Raw genomic sequence first — 17,123 nt, forward strand, 5'->3', positions numbered from 1 at the left:
CTGCCGCGCCTTTGGATCTCCGTTCGGAGATCCAATGCGGGACACTGATGGGGAAAGGGGGGCAGTTAAGTATTTCAGTGTGGGGGTGGGGTGGAAGGAGCGGGGAGAAACTCTTCTGATTGGTGGAGGGGATGGTGGGAAGGAGTTGAAGGTAAAACTTAATGAACTTTGGGGGGTGAAGGTCAGGTACACAAAGTAAGCATTTTAGGGGGTTAGAGGGCAAGGAGTGAACAAAATGGATATTGGGAGAGTGGGAAAAGGGATAGAAACAGTTCTTTAATTTTTTTAATTAAATCGAAAGTGCATATTACTTTAAAAATTGAAATTAAATATAAGGGCTGGAAGCCCTTTAAAAATGGCGTCGGCGTTGCGCAGTGGTGCCGGACGCCATTGCCGGGGATGGACCACCCACCCCGTGCACGTCATGAGGGGGGACGGTCCACCCCAGCCATGCACATGAGCCGCCGAATTTAATATCGCAGCAGCTCCGCGGAGTAAAGCCTGCGCATGTGCGCCACCATCTTTGAAGCTAGCCGCCGCATGTAAAATGCTGCCTAATGACTTGCTCAGATCGGCAATGGTAAGTGATATTGCCGAAGCTGTTGTAATGTTTTCCTCCTTGGTTCAGTGTGTTTAAGACAGTGACAGACAAGGGATGCATTTGAATGCATGATCAGCCTTGGTGCCATACATCAAATGATTGTGCAGAATAGTGACATCTGTCTTATTTTTTGTGCTTGGATGCATCCTGCGACAGTCATTCCAGAATGAGTGATGTTGACGCATGTAGACAATGGGTGTGATGCACCTTTTGACAAGTCATTAAATCTGCACTGTCTCCTGCAGAATAAATGCACCCATAACCAGCATCAGTGGGCAAAGACAGGTGGAGGATCCCAGACATCAGGGTGCTGACACTGGCTGAGGAGGAGGCAGCAGAGATTGCAAGAGAGGAGGGAGGCAGTGCCATCGCAGACGATGAGGCAAGATCCTCAAGACGTAAGGATGAAGCGTCAACTTTAGTCTTGCAGCCAGATGTGAACACAAGACGAACGTGTTGAAAGTGTTGACCTCATGTTCTGATGACACGTAATGTGCCTCTTTTTTTTATCCACTGCAAATGCCCGCACTCGAGCGACAGAATGCCATGAGGCTCAGGACTCCACCTCTGGGGAGGATGCTGCCAATGCCGCAGAGGGTGCACCATCACCTGCATCTTCTACCACCTCTACCAGCGCCGATAAATCCACACAGTCTTCAGGGGGGTTTAAGATTGGAATCTGGGTCACAATCTGATGGGCACGACATAGATACATCCCAGCAGCTGAGGAAGCATGTGCCAGCTGGGCCCCCTGATAATTGGAGGACATCTGGGGCCCAAGCCCCTGCTCAGCCCCATTCTGATGATGATCCCCTGTTTGTTGCTATGCGAAGTCTGCTGGGCATGCACAAACAGATGTGGAAAATATGTTGGAGATGACTGAGGTCATGCGTGGCTTTGTGTGTGCAATGGAGATGTCCATGCAGGCCATGATGTCTATCATATCCCAGGCATATGAGTGTATGTCTTCTCAGTCGAGAGTTTGGCGAGCTCTGTGGTGAGTCTGATTAAGCACTTGTGCCAATCCATTCTGACTTGCACTCCATCACTGTAGCCATGGGCTCTATGCAGCAGAGTCTATGTGAGAGGGCGATGAGGAATCTGGACCTCCTTCTGGGTGCTCCTTCGCCTCAGGTAGACAGGCATGTGTCATCATGCACCCAGATGGAGGAGGAGCATGTGCCAGCTGCGCCAGGGCCTTCCTCTCAGGACACCCCCAGGGTAAGCAGCATCTCGTCCTCCCCCCTGACATTGACCCCCTTACCTCCAGCAGGCGGGCACAAGGGGGAGACTCAAGCACCAGTGCTGCAGACCCCCAGCAGGATGGAGCCATCAAGGCCCTATACCTCGCGAGGATGCCCACCATGGTCATCCAAAGCAAAGGGGCAGCGCAATGAGAAGACTGCCTCTACCTCAACTGCTAATGTCAGGGTAGCGCCTAGACGTAGTTGTAGAAAATGTAAAATTAAGAAATTATGCACCGAAGGTGGCAGGGGTGATGTAAATATTGTAAATAGCAGTATAGTTTTTCAAAATACATTTATTTGTTTTAATTTTTGTTACAATCTCATACACCATTCGAAGAGTTCCAGCTGAAAAGAAAAATGATTATTGGAGCCCTATGGCTGGCATGCATTTATACTTGCAAAGCATTTCTGGAAGTGTCCAGCATGTCTGTATCCTTGACATTTTTGCCTTCAGTCTTCAACGATGGCTGCTTGTCGTTTGAAGAATTTGCGCTTTATTCCTTAGCAACATGCCTTCCAATGTAAGTTCTGTTGTCCCTTCCCAACATTCCTTGCATAGGAGCTGTTGTGGCTCCATCATAACCCAGATTCGTTTGGATGAGCTGGTCAAATCAAGGTGCTGCAAAGTTGTAGCATCCTCTGTCTGAGGGGTATTGCCTTGATGCAGGGCACTATTTCCATTGAGATGCAGGTAGTTTTCAATGAAGTTTATAGCAGACAGGGCATTAAGCACATTGCCAATGCAGGTTCAAGTGTTGCTGTTAAAAGAGGCCTGCTTTTCGATTACAGCAATGATTCAGGTCACAGAGATATGTGAACATTTGTGGAGATTTAACTTTTTTTTTCCTTCAAGCTTTAATTTAGCAAATGCCTCACTCTTGGCTGAAATGTGCAAAGATAAGGTTCTCTCTGATGTCCCTTGCATGTCTCTCCATGGCCCTAAAATCCATAAAATTCTCATTAGTATTATTGTCCTCCCCTCAGGCTCTTCATAGTCATCCTCATCTGAAGAGGACTGTTGTTCCACTGGTTCCTCTGCATGCAAATTTTTTCTGCGTTGAATTGTCAGGTTGTGCAATGCACAGCAAACAACAATTATTCATGAGACCCTCTATGGTGCACACCGAAAAGCCCCTCCAGACCAGTCAAGGCAGCGGAAGTGCATTTTCAGCATGTTTGATGATGTTTCTGGTGGAGGCGTGAGCAACATTGTGTCGCTCTTCAGCTGTGCTTTGGGGATGCTACATTGGTGTTATTAACCATGTCCAAGGTGGGTAACCCTTGTCACCCAGGATCCAGCCATCAACTTGGGCTGGAACTTCAAACATTCCTGGCAGCTGTGAGTTCCGCAAAATGTATGAGTTGTGACAGCTCCCGCAGAAACGAGCATAGACCTGCAAAATTTGTCTCCTGTGGTCACAAACCAGTTGCATGTTCAAAGAGTGAAAGCCTTTGTGATTGACAAATGCAGCAGGCTGGTCCTGGGGAGCTCTAATGGCCACATGAGTGCAGTCAATCACCCCTTGCACTCTAGGGAAATGAGAGATGGCGGTGAAGGCTGCTGACCTTGCTGTGTGGCTGTCCTCATCTACGAGGAAATAGATGAAAGCATTGACATGACAAAATAGGGCATTGGTCACCTCTTTGATGCACCTATGAGTCGCAGCCTATGAGATGCCACATATGTCACCAGTTAATCCCTGGAAGGCACTGCTAGCAAAAAAATTGAGTGCAGCAGTAACCTTGAGGGCAACTGGCATAGGATTCCCACCAAAACAACGCAGTTGAAGGTCATGCTGAATGATCCTACAAATTTCAGTGGCCATCTCATGTGACATCCTCACGTGTCTCTGGCATTGCCTCTCTGATATCTGAAGGTAATTTATTCTTATCCTGAGGATGTGATGACGTGCCAGTGCCTGCCTTCAGTAATGTCTTTTCTGGATGGCATCATTCTGAGCAGCCTCACCCTCTTGTGCTGCCTGTTGTTGGTGTTGCAGCATCATTCACTGAATGGCAAGATCCCTCCTCAGTCACATCCTCTGCTTATCTTCCCATGGGTAGGAGAAAAATTGAGTCTATGAGACCCATGTGTTTGCAGATTTGCAACTGTTGAAATGAGAAAAGCATTCTAAATCAGCCTTCTTTTGCAGTATCCTTCATCAAAATACTGCGTGAGATTCCAGGCAAGTTTCCCCACCTTCCAATCTCCTCCTGCCATATGCACCCATCATCCTTGACCCACCCCATGTTACCTTACACCCTCCCTCTGTGACTATTGAACCTCCCTCCCATTACTTTGGATTGGATCACTATCAACTTATTCAAGCCATCCCTTCACCCGTTCCTAATCCCGTGACCATCCAACTGCCGACTCTCACCCTTGACCCTCCTAAAATCCACCTTGAAAGTAGTGCCAAGACCTGTTCCCCTCCCTATGATGCCATTGAATACCCAACCCTAAGTCTTGACCTTCCCTCCCCTAAGAAATCCAATTGCCCCCTGTGACTGTGACCATTCCCTCTGCCAGCCAGTACCCTGATTTCGCCCCACAGGACCCTGACGTGGACAGCACTCACCCCTCCCTTTAGGCTCCTCATGACCATCAGTTTACTGTTACGCTCAAAACAACCCCCTTCCCACCCACAGCCAACTTCTGCATCAATAACAACTAGTACACATCCTGGACGCTGCACTCCACCCTCCCCTGCACTTCCACCCACCTGAGACCCCACCCTGTGTCCTGCCCGACTACACACCCCTGCTCCTCCATGAACATGAGACCTCCCCAGCTCCTCCAAGCACGCGATAACCCCACCCTGTGTCCTCTCCATCCCCATGCCTTCCCCACCATCCCCTGAGCAGAATTGCCCTTGCTGGTGCTGAGTTTGGAGCCAAACATCCATTCCAATGTTGACCTTCCTTGTGCCAATGAGTTCAAGAAATGAAACCACTGACTTCAGACACAACTGCACAAAGCCGACTGGTGTATGCTACCTTTAAACAAATGTGAAATGCATGCCACGGGAATATTGTCCGCTGCTAACTTAATCTAGCAGGTAGACTTAATTTGAAATAATTGTAGGTTAATGAGTATTCATGCTGTGGAAATGTATGCAAATCTGCAATTCGCCACAGTGCCAGGTGAACCCTGAACTGCTGCAAACACGCCGCTGACTTAACTGCAAAACAAAAACCCGCCATTGGGAAACTGAAATAACAACTCATGCCTAATTAAGTCACCAAAACCGCTCTTGTAGGGCCCATAAAAGTAACCCCCACCCCCTTTTGTTTCATATCAACATTATAATTGCTCCTTCCTTGAGTCTAAGTTTGTGTGGTGCCCATTGGGGTTGGACTGTGTAGGAACTCTGGAGAGCGTAGACTGTTATCATCTTCTTCATCTACAGAAAGAACATTGATGTTTTCTTTTAACTCATCCGATAGCTTTTCCAAAACTTTTTCATTCAAATCCAGTGAACCTTCATTTTTAGCACAAAGAATAGCTTTTGAATAATAAGTTGCATCAAATAATTGTCCTTGCCATTTTGCCACGCTTAACAAATTCCATCATCTCATCAACCCCTCCCATGCCATTCGCTCCCTCCCATACCATCCGATTCTTCCCATGCCATCCCTCTCTCCATCCCCATCCCATTCCTTCCATCCCTCTCATGCTCTTCCCATCCATCCCATCTCATCCCTCAAGGAAACAATCTCTCCAGCCAGGGTAAATTTGTTGTTGGGATCTCCTTACCTTCAGCTGTTTATATTCTCCACCAACACCACCATCTTGCCACTGCTGCCACCACTAACCATTGGCAACCACATGTGCATCACGCACGCCAGTCCTCTGTGCGGCCCATGTGCCTCTGCGTGTGCCAGGTAGCATCCACTAAATAAACCCGGCAACAGATGTGCTCTTTAAACTGACCAAGCAGTTTGCACAGGCAAAAACTGATTATAATTATTATAGATTTGCAGTGGAAGCTTCTAGATTTTTTTTTAAGTCATAGTGACTTTTAATATTCTTCCTTCACTGTTTGTTACATCATCAATGACCAGAGCATCTCCCTTCTGGAATTCTAATTATTTGACTACTTAATCTTACTGCCCTAAAATTTACTGGGACACTGAAGTAAAGTGCTGAGGTTTTATAAGTTAACTTAGATACAGATGCCTCCATTTCTCTTGAAGGAACAAATTGCACTTCAAATTGAACTTCACCTAGCTGACAATGTCGCCTTTGCCTAGAGTGTAATTAGAGACCTTTTAGTAAATTGAAGATGGAAAAATGGATTCTCTTTGTCGCTCTCCTTTTAGAAATTTTTAAGAAAGACTTTCAAGCATCTTCCAAGACTAAGACCGATGTAGTTATGTGGATAATGTGTGACCCTACAGCGAGATCAGTTCATGCAATGTCTTGATTTTTCTTGACAATATTCTTCCTAGCATAAAATTTGCCATGTAACTGTTGTAATGAGCTTCACAGGCTGAATGGCCTACTTCCATTCCTATGAGATATTGTTCCTATGCACCTTATGACAAACTTTGTTTTTAACATGTACAGTCAAATGTGTACCCAATTAGGACCACTATCTCAACAGCAATAAATTGACGGTTGTAACCTTCTGCATATATAAAGCTTTTGATTTAATTTTTTTAATTCATGCAATATACAAAGTATTAACAGTACAGAAACAGGTCATTTGGCCCAACAGGTCCATGCCGGTGATTATGCTCCACATGCATCTCCTACCACCCTTCTTCATCTAACCCCATCAACATATCCTTCAATTCCTTTTCCAGCCACTCTCTGGGCAAAGACCGTTCTCCTGAATTTGCTATTGGATTTATTAGTGGCCACCTTATATTTATGGCCCAAAAACAAGAAATGCTGGAATCACTCAGCAGGTCTGGCAGCATCTGTGGAAAGAGAAGCAGAGTTAATGTTTCGGGTCAGTGACCCTTCTTCGGAACTCAGTTCCGAAGAAGGGTCACTGACCCGAAACGTTAACTCTGCTTCTCTTTCCACAGATGCTGCCAGACCTGCTGAGTGATTCCAGCATTTCTTGTTTTTGTTTCAGATTTCCAGCATCCGCAGTATTTTGCTTTTATTATATTTATGGCCCTTAGTTCTCATCTTTTGCCCGCAAGTGGAAACAACTTTATGTCTTCCTATCAAACCCTTTTATCATTTTAAAGACCTCTATTAGGTTACCCCTCAGTCTTCTCTTTTCTAGAGAAAAGCCTGTTCAATCTTTCCTGATAGGTAAAATCTCTCAGTTCTTGTAGGATTGTAATACTTTTTTGTGCCATCTCCAGTGCTTCTATATTATTTTTATAATATGGACACCAGAACTGTTCACAGTGCTCCAAGTGTGAGCTAACCAAAGTTCTATACAAGTTTAACATTAACTTTTCTGCTTCTGAATTCTATCCCTCTAGAAATGGACTCCAGGGCTTTGTTTGCTTTTTTATGGTTTTATTAACCTCCATGGCTACTTCTAGTGATCTGTGTATCTGTACCTCAGATCCCACCGTTCCTGTACACCATTTAGACACTTATTTTTCAGGGAGTATGCGGGCTCCTTACTTTTTGTACCAAAATGTATGACCTTACATTTATTTATATTGATGTTAATTTGCCAATTACACACCATTCTGCAAGTTTATTAATGCCTTGCTGTACATTGCAGCAGTCCTCCTCTGTATTAATGAAACCCCCCCCAAAATTTGATGTTGTTCGCAAATTTTAAAATTGTATTTCCAATTCCCAAGTCCAAATTGTTTACATAAATGGTGAACAACTGTGGTCCCAGTACTGATCCTTGTGGATCACCACATCCTACCAATGGCCAATCTGAGTAACTACCTGTAACCCCCTACTCTCTAAAATAAAAGCAAAATACTGCGGATGCTGGAAATCTGAAATAAAAACAAGAAACGCTGGAACCACTCAGCAGGTCTGGCAGCATCTGTGGAAAGAGAAGCAGAGTTAACGTTTCAGGTCAGTGACCCTTCATCAGTTCCGATGAAGGGTCACTGACCCGAAACGTTAACTCAGCTTCTCTTTCCACAGATGCTGCCAGACCTGCTGAGTGGTTCCAGCATTTCTTGTTTTTATTACCCCCTACTCTCTGCTTTCTGTTTTGTAGCCAGCATGCTATCCATTCAGCTACTTGTCCCCTGACTCCAAATGTTCCGACCTTAGTTATAAGTCTACTAATAAATCGAATAGGGAATTCAGAAGAAACTTCTTCATCTAGAGAGTGGCCAAAATGTGGAACACGTTACCACAGGGAGTAGTGGAGACAAACAGCAGGGATGCATTCAAGGACAATCTAGACAAGATCAGGAGGTCACCCCTTTTTGAAGGCTTTTTGCAAATCAAAATATATTATGGCTACTACATAACCCTTATATATCCTTCTGTTACTTTTTAAAGAATTCAATAAGGTTGGTCAAGCATAAACTTTCCTTTTGGAATCTGTGATGACTACTCTTGATTATATTTTCAGTTTCCAGAGGTTTTTCTATTGCATCTTTGATTGAGGATTCTTTGAGCTTTCCTCCCACTGACATTAAGCTAATTGGTCTATAGGTCCCTGGGCTTGCTCAATCTCCCTTTTTATATATAGGAATCACATTAGCTGTCCATCAGTCCTCTAGCACTGTTCCCTTTCTATTTTTATATATATATTATGACCAAGGCAGGAGTAGTGCACTGTTAATTCAGTCCCACTGTTCCACAGGTCATAGCATATCAAGAAAGTTTTTCACCCACCAAAGAATAGCCAAATTAAACACTCTATTTGTCCCCCAGAATAAAGCACATCAAAACCAGGTTTCTTTAAACAACAAAAACATTAACTATTTAATAGAAAAGAAATAATAAGTCTTAACTACTAACGAGATAAATCAATATATATGAAAAACTTCTTATTTTCTCATGCACACACACATACATTCAAAAAAAAACCTGGTTAACCAGGGAAAATGGATTTTGGTTTACAGCTGTTTCTTAGGAATAGAAGGAATAATAAAAATAATTGAGTTTATCATGTTCTGATAGGATGTTTTCAGTACAGTGAGGTGTCCCAGAGTTGAATAGTTGGATGCCACTTGCAGTCTCCCCAGGCGAGGTTGATGAACAGTCTGTTATGGGTAGGCATTCACGGCAATTTAACTGCAGCAGGCGTCACATAGGTCTTCCATCAGGGTGTAGCAACAGGTCTGCTTAGGTCAGCAGCAGTCTAGCAGTAGAAGAATTCTTCAGATTTCAGGATTTCTTAGATCACTTCCAATTTCTAGTTTGTCTGTGGGTCGAATCCCAATGCTAGTCCTCTAATTTCTATTATAACCAGGTGTGAAAGGGGTCTAGGGGTTCCCTCTCAATCTTTGCCTGCTTTAACCGTAACAGGGTTTAATTTTTAAAAATGCCATGTTTTTAGCTCCCCCTCAGTGAATTCTTGTTCACTGCTCTCCAATTGTAAGGCAAAAAAATCAACCAGACAGGTTTTCTTAGATTTAAACAAGAAAGGTGGAAGTTTATTAACCTTAAAACTCTAATTCGGTTAAAACGACTACGAATACGTGACACGACCACGCTAACATACATACGTGATAAACACACACGCAGATAGAGAAAGAAAAGTAGAAAGAATAAAGGGGAAAAGTTTGAAGCATTAGCTGGGGTTTATTTACTGTCCTTTGAGTTCGATGTAGAGTCTTTGATTGCAGGTAAATCTTGACGTTTCGTTAGGGCCCAGTGGACACTTTCTTACTTGTTTCGATGTAGAAGTCTTCTTTCTTGAGGTTTAAGTGTCTTCAGTTGATCTGGAAATTAATGAGAGAGAGAGAGAGAGAGAGAGCCAGGCAGGAGGCAGACTCTTTCTTCAAATTCAGTTGCAGTCTGACCCAAACTGTTCTGTGAGCAGTTCAAAACCAAACCTGGGCCAGCAGGTTAGTAATGTTCCGATGAAGGGTCACTGACCCGAAACGTTAACTCTGCTTCTCTTTCCACAGATGCTGCCAGACCTGCTGAGTGGTTCCAGCATTTCTTGTTTTTATTTCAGATTTCCAGCATCCGCAGTATTTTGCTTTTATTATAGTAGTGTGAGTAGTTGTTTTTTTAACAAACCCTCCTGCATTTTTGTGGATTCCTTTTATCTTAGCAGACACCCGCAGTGGGGGGTGGTGGGGGGCGGGGGGAGTGGTGGTGGTGTAATGGAATGCCGGCTTGTTCCACATTCAATGTCTCATGATCAAAATCCATTTAGGTTAATTGGATCAGGGAACAGTTCTATTGTCTCTCTAGGCAACTGTCTCTTAGTATGTAAAAACATTTCCAGTCACTGCTGAGATTTCTTTAAGCAAGTTATCTTTTCATTCCAACAACAATTTAAAATTAATGTTCACATGACGAAATTAATATGCCTCATTCTTGGCAGGTGGGGTCTTCATGACAATGCCTTTTTCTTTAGTTTCAATTTTGCCCTTATTTCATTTTTCATCTATCTATTTCAGTTCTATTTAGATGGCAAGTGAAACCAATGAACAGCAAATTGGTTAACTATTCTCCCTTCCTATTGAGATACGCTCAAATTCTATTCCTCATCACCTGTCTCTCATTTAAAAAAAATATATTATGTGCATGCATATATATTCAGCAGTACTTGTCTGGACATTTGTAATGTTAGGACACAACTCTATGGGTACTGGTCAGTCTCCAATGCATCATCAAAGTGGCTATGTTTCATGTATCAGCCTAGACAGAGAGTACGGACAGCTTTCATTCTTTTGATTGCAGTAGCCTGATCTAGTCCTCATCTGTAGCTTATCAAATTGCACTGTCCTTCAGAGTTCAATAGATAGAATGCAGAAGCCCTGACTAAATCCTTTTAAAAATTCATTCCCAGCATGTGGGCATAGTTGGCAAAGCCAGCATTTATTGCTCATCCACAGTTGCCCTTGAGAAAGTGGCAGTGATCTTACTTCCAAGGTTTGATACAACTGAATGGCTTGTTACACCACTTCAGAGGACAGTTAAGAATCAACCATATTAGTGTGGGGCTCAAGTCACATACAGGCCAGACCAGGTGTGGATGGCAGGTTTCCTCCCTTAAAGAACAATAACGAATAAGCTCTGCCTCCATTAATATAAAATTATCTTCTGCATGTCCTATTTCACTATGCCCATTGTCATACAGACCTCCAGCTGCCAAGAATGAGGCATGTTAATTTTGCCATATGACTATTGATTTTAAACTGTTGCTGGAGTGAGGAAATGACTTGTTAAGCAGATCAGCCATGGCTGGAAAAAACATTTACATACTAACAGACAGTGCTTGTGGAGACAAAGGACCATTCCTTGACATAGTCAACCTACAATGGACTTTGATCACCATACATTGAAGGTGAAGAAGCTCACAATCCAGAATGACTGTTGAGATGGCTGAATCCACAAACAGCCATGGTCAAACCAGCTAGTCACATGACTAACCTGCTGGGCAACCTGAATTTTTTTGAATTGTATAAACAGCTTGAGAGAGAGAGACTGTTTGCTCCTAGACTGAGAAGACCTCTCCTGTCTGCTCCTATCTCTTTCTCACGGAACTACAAATCCACTGAAGACGTGAACCTCAAGAGCGAAAAGTCTCCTACATTGAACAAGGTTTAAGAAGAATACTGGGCCCCAATGAAAAGCTAGATCTACCTACAATCAAGGACTCTACAGCGAGCTGGAAAAACAGTAACCAAAACCATCTTCAGATATTGCCTCAAACTTTTCCACTTTATTTCTTCTATTCTTTTCTGTCTCTCTCTGCATTCGTGTATCGCATATGCATGCTAGCGTGTGTGCGTTGCATATCCTTGAGCGTTAACCGAATTAGAGTTTAAGTTTAATAAAGTTCAACCTTTCTTCTTTAAACCTACGAAAACCTGTTTGGCTGGTTTCTTTGCCTTATAATAAGAAAGCAGTGAACAAGGATTCACTAATGAGGAGCTAAAAACACGGTGTGTTTAAAATTAAACCCTGTTACGGTAAGAACAGGTGAAGGCTGAGAGGGAACCCTAGATCCTCTTCTCACCTGGTCGTAACATCATAGATCATTGTGTCTTTTATCATTTACCTCATCAACTTCGACACCACTTCATCTCCAGCATTTCTCTTCTGAAATCCATTTTCATTGCAATGCTCTCTTCTAGTTTTTCTATTTCTGTCATAATAAAGACATAATATTCCCAATTGCTTCTCCACCTCTGCCTCTAAGATCATTTCCAGAAAGAAGAGATGCCATGGCTCCTTCCTTGGCCCCATTCTTTAACTCATTTATATTGCCTCCCTTGGCCATGTAATGCAGAAATCTTCTTATCTTCTTCTTTGGCCTCCTTGTCTCGAGAGACAATGGGTAAGCGCCTGGAGGTGGTCAGTGGTTTGTGGAGCAGCACCTGGAGTGGCGAGAGTGACAGACTCTTCCACAGGTGCTGCAGATAAAATTGGTTGTCAGGGCTGTTTCGCAGTTGGCTCTCCCCTCGCGCTTCTGTCTTTTTTCCTGCCAACTGCTAAGTCTCTTCGACTCGTCACACTTTAGCCCCGCCTTTATGGCTGCCCGCCAGCTCTGGCGATCGCTGGCAACTGACTCCCATGACTTGTGATCAACAGGACTTCATGTCGCGTTTGCAGACGTCTTTAAGGTGGAGACATGGACGGCTGGTGGGTCTGATACCAGTGGCGAGCTCGCTGTACAATGTGTCCTTGGGGATCCTGCCATCTTCCATGCGGCTCACATGGCCAAGCTTCAGTTTCCACACATTGACTTATGTCTCTCAGCTGTATATCCCTATCTTTTCCATTAATACAAACCTGTAAATATATTCAAAAGAAAACTACTGCTCATGCTGGAAATCTGAAATAAATACAGAAAAAGCTGGAAATACTCAGCAGGTCAGGCAGCATCAGTGGAGAGAGAAACAGAGTTAACATTTCAGGTCAGTGACCTTTCATCAGAACAGTTTGACTGGCAGAGCAGGCTCGATGGGCTGAATGACCTACTCCTGATCCTATGTTCCTATGATCCCATGATCCTTCCCTTATCCTCCTCTTCCTCCTCCCTCTGACATTCCCTCTGAAGGCCTGTTGATAAGGGCTGCATCTTCATGATCACAAGGTTGTGGAGCAGCGCCAGACCACCACAAACTTGGTAACACGCTCTGGCAAGTAAAGGAGGGCTCCCTCCAAGTGGTCCAGGCAGCAGACCCATTGTTTCAGGATGCCAATGGTTTGCTCCATGAGTTTCTCATGGTTGGATGGATCTTACTGTAGGCAGGCGTCCATATAGGTGGCAGAAGGGAGTCATGAGCCAAGTGTAGAGTAAGTATCTCTTTTCACCCAGCAGCCAGCCTCTGGTTCTTTGTTGTGGCCCAAAGATGACTGACTGGTCCAGGATGAATGCATCATGGTTGTTGCCAGGATAGCAGGCATTCACCAACAGAATCTTCTGGGTATGGTTGCACACCAACTGCATGTTCAATGATTGATAGCACTTGCCTTTGCGATGAAATCTCCTTCTGTACAGGGCTTCTGTCACCACCTGATGCAGTGATGAACAGGGGGTGGGGGGTGGGGGAGAGTGGTGAATTGTGAAATGTTGCTAACGTTGCCTGCTCCAGCCTGGAAGGATCTTCTGGGATAGAAATTTAGGGCCACAATGATCATCACATGCACCAGCAGCACTGTCCTCATCCTGCTGTGCCACTGCGGGTCAGGTTGTAGGAGGTGGTACAGGTCTTTCATCACCTCCTTGGTGATAGGCCCCTCAGACACTGCTCCTGGTTGAGGTGGAGGTAGAAGTTCTCACTAAAGACATTTGATGGGTAGGGTCTTCTGTTGAGAACCCTCCTTCTCCTCAGTCTGTGCACAACTTCCCATCTCTGCTGCCTGTGCTCCATTTCCAAACAATGCTGCAGCCCAAGAGGATCTACAACAATATCCCCCATTACTGAAAGTATGCTTTCTCGTGACAGCCTTCCAACAACTCTGACCTCCTTGTCAAAGTCCAGCATCACTCCCTTATATATCCAAAAGGTTTTCCAAACTGCTCCAATAACACTCAACAGAGTATTTACACTAACGCTACATCGGCAAAAGAAAGTTCGAATCATCTCACCTGGAAGTCCCCTGGTGCTGCCTTTAAATAGAGCTAGTAGGGGAGTCCCTTGTGTAGCTGAACACATGCTCAGGTGCGAGTGTTTAAGAGGGGGCATTAACAGGATCTGTGAGGTCCAAAATGGCAGTTCTTGCGCCAAATCAGCATTAGACATTAATGCCACAATCAGCTCACACAGCATGCTTCTGCTACTTACAGGGCAGGCCTGCGCTTGCACCCTTACAGTGAGTGGCCGCTGCACAGGCCGTGTCAGCAGGCCGGAAGCATTCCAGCCAACATTTTTAGACTTTCATGCTTCCGTAGTGACAGCACGAGCAGCCTTCATCTTTAGCAAGCTATCAAGTTTACATGCATATCAGACAATCTTAATTTGGTCATCAACACTATGACACCGTCAATCTGCAGGTATCTATTTCCACAATTAGATGGCGTTTCATGAAATCCAGAAGCTCCAGTTCTCATACCAATTCCTACAGCATCCACTGTTCAGACAGCCACACCACAGCTCCAGGACACTGCAAGCATTCCTATCCTTCCTGCTGGGTAACACTGTTTGGAAAAACTACTCAGAATTTTTCCTTAATAAAAACAGAAAGTGCTGGAAAAACTCAGCAAATCTGGCAGCATCTGTGGATAGAGAAGCAGAGTTAACGTTTCAGGTCAGTGACCCTTCTTGATTTTTCCTTTCCTTCTAATAGTTCACCATGTTCTATGCTTAAGTAAATGATTCATGAAACATGAACATTTTTCTTACATTGATTCTGCAGGCTATTCCCACCACTTCTCCCACCTCCAGGACCCATTTCCCATCCTTCTGGAGCTTCCTGCTACAAGTATAGCGATGAGTTGATGCATCATTGCATGGCATACTCCAGTTTTGCATCCTTTTCTTAGTCTGTGAGTTGTGAACCTTAGCTTGCGAATTATGTATAGTTTCAGCACTTGAGGGACAGGTGCTACATGAGCTGGAATTTACTGAGGAGGCGGTGGCCCTGCCCACCTGCTGGACAGTCAGGGGTGAGCCTGCCTCTGCCGGTCCTGGAAGCCACAATGTTATTTTGCGTGGCTCAGGCAATTAATTGCCTGAAGTTGTGGTTTTGCCCCTCTGAGGCAGGATGTCCCACCTCCTAGAGCTGCCAACCAATCAGAGGGTTGGCAGCTCTTCAGTCCCAGCAGGGCTACCGGGAGCCCCAGAGAGCAGGTAAGTGGGGTCGTGGCTTGCTAGGGCCAATCAGCCAGGACCAGGCAAGGTGGATGGGTGGTCAATTGCGATTGTTGGCGGGGTCTTCCAACGAGGGTGTCTGTGTCACTGGAAAGACCCTCCATGGAACACAGGTTGCCTGATCAGGGGGGACCACCGCCCCCCCCCCCCACCACCCCTCCACAGCCTGCAGGGAGGATGACACGTTTTACTGGGTGACCTCCTCAGGTGGTGAAGTGCGTATACCAGTGATGGTGGGAAGAGGCCCTTAAGTGACCATTATTGGTCAATTTAGGAGCTCAATTGGCTAAGGGTGGGCAAGTCACCCACCACCTCCCCCGCTACTGGGGGAAATACCAGCAGAGGCAGGTAGGCAAAGGCACAGCAGTCATCTGCCTCCCACCTGATTTTACGCCGCTCCCCCACCTCGCAGCCTGTGTAATGAGATGCTTTTCATATTGTCTGATGCAACATAAAGGAGTTGCATGGAGTTCAGTTGATTGAAGATCTCAAACAGATTTATTAACAGCTAACAAGTAAGTATATACAGTGCAGAGCTATCTATTTACTGGACTTGCCACTTGGTGTTACAGTTACAGAGTGAGACTGACATGAAGTCACATGACCATGTCCTGGTACTCAGCTCATTAGCATACTAAGCTCTTAAAGGTATATTATTCTTAAAGGCAATCACATAATAGCCTGCTCCCGGTGTGGGGCGTAAAATTCTGGCTATAGTTTCACCCATGGAGGAAGGGAAGATCGATATCCAAATAATTAAGGTTGCTTTCATATGGCACCTAATGAACAGTTTTGTGAGGATATTGGTAGAGGACTAAAGTCAGAACACCTGTCAGCTTTTAGTCTGGAAAATTTAGAGAATAACCTGAAACGGGAGCATGTAAATTCCAGCACTAGACTATTGGAATAACAAAAAAGGTGCTTCTGCCATACTGACTTCATTTCACATTAAAATTTTCCAGGCATGTCATCATTTACTCTCACAAAATAGGAAATTGAAATTGACATTATGTAAATTTATGTAAGCATGCAGTACATTGGGGAATCTAAGAGATCCCTATAAGGTAGGACTTGCCTCTTCTATGAAAAATGTTACACCAGAGAGCAGTGGAGGCTGAGTCATGAACATATTCAAGCTGAGTCAGACAGATTTTGGATATACAAGGTAGTCGAGGGTTATGGGGGGGCAGGGGTGGGGGCAGCAAGAAAGTGGAGTTGAGGCCACAATCAGATCAGCTATGATCTTATTGAATGTGGAGCAAGCTCAAGGGGCCAAATGGCCTACTCCGACTCCTATTTCTTATGTTCTTATGTTTTTATATTCATTGTGGGCTTGTGCCAAATCTGACAAGATTTATACTCAGATTCTGTTATGTAAATCCTACTAAATCCTTAATGTTGGAATCAGGGTCACCTTCATTTGTAATCTTTAAATGTTTTGAAATGAAATGTATTATTCTACCCAGAAGACCATTCTGTATACCTTCCAGAAAACTCTGATTCCTCACATCCGTGATTGTAACTAAAATCAAATCCTGCTGATTTCCTGCTAATTCTGGTTCTTGCTAAATTTTTACTTTATGGGTCTCAAAGATTGCTCTTCTGCCTCTAATTGAACTCACAACAGAACATATGAAACATACTAGATGGATGCTTGATATTGACTGTTAGCACTTTGGGAATGGGTTGGTGGGGGGAGGGGATAATTACCAACAAAATTTATAGTGTGTTGGAAAGCTGGCTCCAACTTGCCAATTTCCACATTTGATTCCAATATGTTTAGCTTGTTAGGTTAACTCACACTGTCCTATATTTACTTAAACAATAATATCCCCCTATGATTGGAATCAAATAAGTGTAACTTGCATATTGAATGTGGA

General features: G+C 44.3%; 2 protein-coding genes across 8 annotated transcripts in view; one reads left to right on the forward strand and one right to left on the reverse strand.

The window, feature by feature from the left end:
* The window catches only part of LOC137375880 (eukaryotic translation initiation factor 4E-1A-like), a 141,749-nt gene that overhangs the window by 28,887 nt on the left and 95,739 nt on the right, over positions 1 to 17,123 (forward strand). The gene's annotated exons all lie outside the window — the stretch shown is intronic.
* Positions 16,614 to 17,123, reverse strand: part of sncb (synuclein, beta) — a 59,325-nt gene continuing 58,815 nt past the window's right edge. Inside the window, exon 6 of the mRNA XM_068043090.1 lies at positions 16,614 to 16,670. Coding sequence (XP_067899191.1) covers positions 16,614 to 16,670 — 57 coding nt within the window. The remainder of the gene's footprint in view (positions 16,671 to 17,123) is intronic.

The sequence above is a fragment of the Heterodontus francisci genome, chromosome 12 (assembly GCF_036365525.1).
Source record: "Heterodontus francisci isolate sHetFra1 chromosome 12, sHetFra1.hap1, whole genome shotgun sequence".
Lineage (NCBI taxonomy): Eukaryota > Metazoa > Chordata > Chondrichthyes > Heterodontiformes > Heterodontidae > Heterodontus > Heterodontus francisci.